Raw genomic sequence first — 4,524 nt, forward strand, 5'->3', positions numbered from 1 at the left:
GAGGCCACTCCTTTTCCGCTTCGTACCACTAACTTAACTCCCCACGCACGCATCCCCTCACACGTATACATTATTTTTTTGGGCATCTCTTCCACCCTAATAATCCGGTGGTTGGTAAAACAAACCCCCTCTCTCTTTAACACGCCCCCAATCGCTCACGCGCCTCCCTGCCGTTACAACGCCACCCCTCACGTTCACTTCCTTTGGGAAACGGTAGCCATAGCGGGGCCTACCGGGAATCCCGGCCGTCACCACGGCGACGTGTCGACCGTTCGCAACCCACTTGGTACGTCACCGGACCTCGCGCCCCGGACCGCATCCATGCCAAGTTTCCGTTACCCACGACACCTACCTCCGTTGTTTCGGCAGCGGGAGGACGCCCCGGCCGCACGTGCGGAAAGCAATGCGAAAGGGTACAAAGAAAGCGCTGCGAGCAGCCACAGCGACGCGGCAGGCGCATGTGCGGGCGCCGGTCATCGGCGTACTACGCACACGGCGTCGCCAGCCGTCTGATCGTTCGTGCGGCACTGGAGAAATCACCGCCGTCGAATAAATCCGCCTATTAAGATAATAATAAATTAATAATTACGAGGAGATATACATGTCGGGAGGAACAGAGACGCTCCGGTTGCGCTATAAATACCCGGCTCACCCACCTCCTTTCCCTTGGACCCCTCTTGTTGTTCGCCTCGATGATGGCGGTCGAGACGTTGCGGCTGAGAAAGGAGGGTTTGGGGCCGCCGGCGGCAGCCGCGGTGGCTGGAGGGGAAAAGGAGGCCCACTTCCGCGGTGTGAGGAAGCGGCCGTGGGGAAGGTTCGCGGCGGAGATCCGAGACCCGTGGAAGAAGACGAGGAAGTGGCTGGGGACCTTCGACACCGCTGAGGAGGCGGCGCTGGCCTACGACGCGGCGGCGCGTACGCTCCGTGGGTCCAAGGCCAAGACCAACTTCGGGTACTCCGCCGCTGACGTCGAGATCGTTCCCGCCGCCGTGCCGGAGCCGCAGATCGGCTGGCTGTCGTCGTCGCCGTGGCGATCGGGCTTCCGGGAACCGGCAACGGCGTTGAACGGGCGAGATCTGTTCCTGGGGCAGCCGGGTTTGGTGGTGGAGAGCGGATCCGAGTTCTCCGGGTACCGATTCGAAGCGGTGAAGATGGTGGTGAAGGGCGAGCAGGAGAGGAGGGGGACGGTGGCGGAGGATAAGAAGAAGCCGCCCTTCTGCTTCGATCTCAACCTACCCCCTCCGTTCGTGTGACGGAGATCGATCGCCTCGGATCCATGTCCGGGGGTTTTTTTTGTCCTGTAGTATTTACCTGTCCTTGTCTTCTTCGGTTCCCTCTCTCTTGTGACATATCCCGACATCTATTATGCCCCTTCCTCGCTGCGACTGAAGCTTCCGATCAAACGCTGGCTTGCGATTCTGTATGTAAACAACAGAAGCCGACAGAAGATTACTCGGGGCGAGTTGAATCACCGTTCACTCGCCGGGCCGAGTCGTCCGGTCCGGTACCGAGTTGCCGAGAGGTGATGTCACACCTTGATGGACGGAATTGCCATCGGATATCTTTACCGTTGTTTTTCATTTACGAGGGTATGTTACAGAGTGGAGTCCCGCATGAATGGGAGGGCTTTCCCGTCATTTCACGGAAGGGTATTTTTGACAATGCATAAGTTCCAGTAGTGTCTTCCACGCAACGACTCGAAACGGCGGCCCGTGTCCGGCGTCTAAAAGCTGAGCGAGGAGTTTGGAGAAGCGGCTGATCCATCTGACGATCTAACGGGGCACGTGTCGGTCGCGAGAGTGATAGAGAGTGGTCTTCGCGTTGGCCCATATAGCCGCCCCGGCACTCGCGGGTCGCTTGCCGTTTGTCGCATCGGCATGCACGTGTGGTGGCGGCCGTTCCCACCGGCCCATCCTTTCCTTTCTTTCTCGTGCCGGTTTGTTGTCCGCATGTGTCGGCCATCGCCGATCTGTTGCGGGAGACGACGACAAAGTGGAAGAATCCGATTCGTTGTCACCGATGCGGACGAGCGAGATGGGTGTCACGTTTGTGGCGGCAGGCCGTAATCGGGGAATCTGTGACGGTGGGGCCACGATGTGCATTCACGTGTCATTGCGAGAGCATATTGCAAAGATGGGTCCACCGAGCCGAAGAAAAAGGGTCTCTTGGGGGGGGGGGGCAACCGATCCCGCATCTCAAAGCCAATAAAGAGGTGGCGTGACAGTCACTGGGTATTGTGATCGGGAAGCTTTCCCTGTTTATCCTCCCGAAGCTGTTCCTTGTTATCCTCTTCGTCGACGTTGGGTACTGTTAACTCTTAATTACCGCTGCTTTCGGGGCTGATGCCAAGGCTGAGGACACATCAATTCGTATGTGTTAATTATGTAGATAACATCTTTTAATAAATTTACTTAATTATAATTATGACGTGTTCGGTCACCGAGGGAATGTGAGACGATATGTCAATTTATTTATTTTGGATGACTTTATCGTCCCGGCACAAATAGGTAAGCTCACCATCCGGTGACACTCGAGTATTCTCCGGTCGTGAGGTCTCGGGTAAGCGCACCTTCCCGAATCAAGAAGACAATTCTAGAAAGATATGAGGCCCGTTTCGGTAAACGCACTGATTGGACTTACAGCTTGGGCTACGGTCACCGGCAGGAAGAATAAGATTCCGAAACTCGCGTGACGTGAGGCTAAAAATTTCTTTTTTGGGCTGCTTTGACATGCCACCTGTACGAGGTAAGATCACTGACGGGTGGTCAAACCCCCCACCCTTTTTTATTATCTGTTAACTCTCCGTTTAAGTGACGGTGGAAATAGAAAAAATATTATTGATATCTTGATTAAATTGACATAGTTCAGATTTATATGAATAAGATTATTTGATGTGCCTCTAAGATAAAAATGATAAGTTTTTAAGATTCGATAGACACGAAGAACGAGATTACAAGAGGTTTCTCGGATCGCTCCGGTCTAAGTTAATAATCCAAGATGTACCAAGTTTACGATGGCTTTGAGCGTATATTTTTAAGGAAGTGAAACTCAAACTTTCTAGTGAGTTGAATAAAAAAACTAATACAGAGTGGCTTCAGACGGGTGTATCATTCTCGTACTAGGTTTCTTAATGGAGTTGGGAAGGCATGATACGTCAAAGCATCTGAAGTGTTGTATAACGATATTTGAGCATGAAAAACAATGGTATAATCCAACAGGTCGGTATTTAGGAGGCACGACACATCAAGGTGTTCGAAGTGCTGTTTAATGACATTTGGATACGGAAAGCAATGGAGTGCTCCAACGGGTCAGTATTACCATCAAAGGCCTCCAATGATGGGAGATAAAATTTGGCCAGGATCAGCTCCCCTAGATGCTCTTAGTAAATGACAACTGATCTGAGGTAGGGTTGGCAGGCCTTTCCTCTTTGGATTGTTAAAATTTTTATTGTATCTCTTCCAAAAGTTAGTCTATTTGCCATAGCCAAATCCTCAGAGAATCATCCGTTGCCATAGCCAATTCCATGGTTAGGGAATAAGGTGCTTCCTTGACCGATGATTTGACGGGCCTCAAGCACTCTTGAGATGTTGGTGTTGCATTAGATGGGGGAATCTCGATAAGTGCCACTACCGATGGTGGTTGAGCTGCTAATCGTGATAGAGATGGTTATGTCGCTTATTGAGATATATCTAGAGCAAGAGCGAAATAACAATATGCATCATGCTTATTTGTGTTTGCACCTATTGAGTGAGGTTCAAGAACGTTTCAGCATGGACGAATAAGAAGTCGCCCTCGAGTTATTGAATAGACACTAGTATTACATCGATATTTATGCCAAGGTGGATGCATCCATGTGTGGCAAGGGAGGCTGCTACCCCTCTCGAGTGAAAGTGTTGTGGTCGAGGGTAAGGCCTCCTTGCTCGAGCGTTTGTTAAGAGGGTTGGTAGACGAACGTTCCTACAACATCGAGCCCTCCTTCTAGCGCCATAGACGCTAGTATCGTGTCGACATTTACGCTAAGATGGATGCATCCATATGTGGCAAGGAGGTTGTTGCCCCCTCTTGAGTGAAAGTATTGATTCGAACTCGTATGCATAGGATTATCTGAGATGCCTCGGAGATGAAAATGATAAACTTTTAAAATGGCACCTATACGAAGATCGAAAAAAATTTCTCGACTGATATCTCTAATGTCAATAACCCGAGATATACAAGTATAAATGCAAATAATCCAAAGAAGTTCATTTTCTTTATATTAAAGACGAACTTTTATACTTAATTGTAAAAGATAAAAAGAAAATTTAGAATTATCTTTTTAATAATAATAATAATAATAAAATTTATGATTACCTTTCTAATCATAAATAATAAGAAAAAAACTTATAATTATTCTTCTAAAATGACAACGTATCTCCTATCAATGTATAAGCTTTATTTAAAATTTTAAAATTTGATCATTGATGATCTTTTACCATCGTTTAAATTTGTAAAAAGCAGATTCAAATTAAAAAATATAATTTTGTT

The 4,524-nt window shown here is 48.7% G+C and overlaps 1 protein-coding gene across 1 annotated transcript; it reads left to right on the top strand.

The window, feature by feature from the left end:
• The first annotated feature begins 695 nt into the window (after positions 1–695).
• On the top strand, positions 696–1,253 carry LOC135640699 (ethylene-responsive transcription factor 3-like). The gene has a single exon (XM_065155394.1). It carries the CDS (start codon positions 696–698, stop codon positions 1,251–1,253), a length of 558 nt encoding a protein of 185 aa, XP_065011466.1.
• Positions 1,254–4,524: the final 3,271 nt, after the last annotated feature.

This window comes from Musa acuminata, chromosome BXJ3-6, assembly GCF_036884655.1.
Source record: "Musa acuminata AAA Group cultivar baxijiao chromosome BXJ3-6, Cavendish_Baxijiao_AAA, whole genome shotgun sequence".
Lineage (NCBI taxonomy): Eukaryota > Viridiplantae > Streptophyta > Magnoliopsida > Zingiberales > Musaceae > Musa > Musa acuminata.

Excerpts from the sequence above, each read along its gene's own strand:
- LOC135640699 (XM_065155394.1), top strand. The coding sequence starts at position 696 with ATGGCGGTCGAGACGTTGCGGCTGAGAAAGGAGGGTTTGGGGCCGCCG.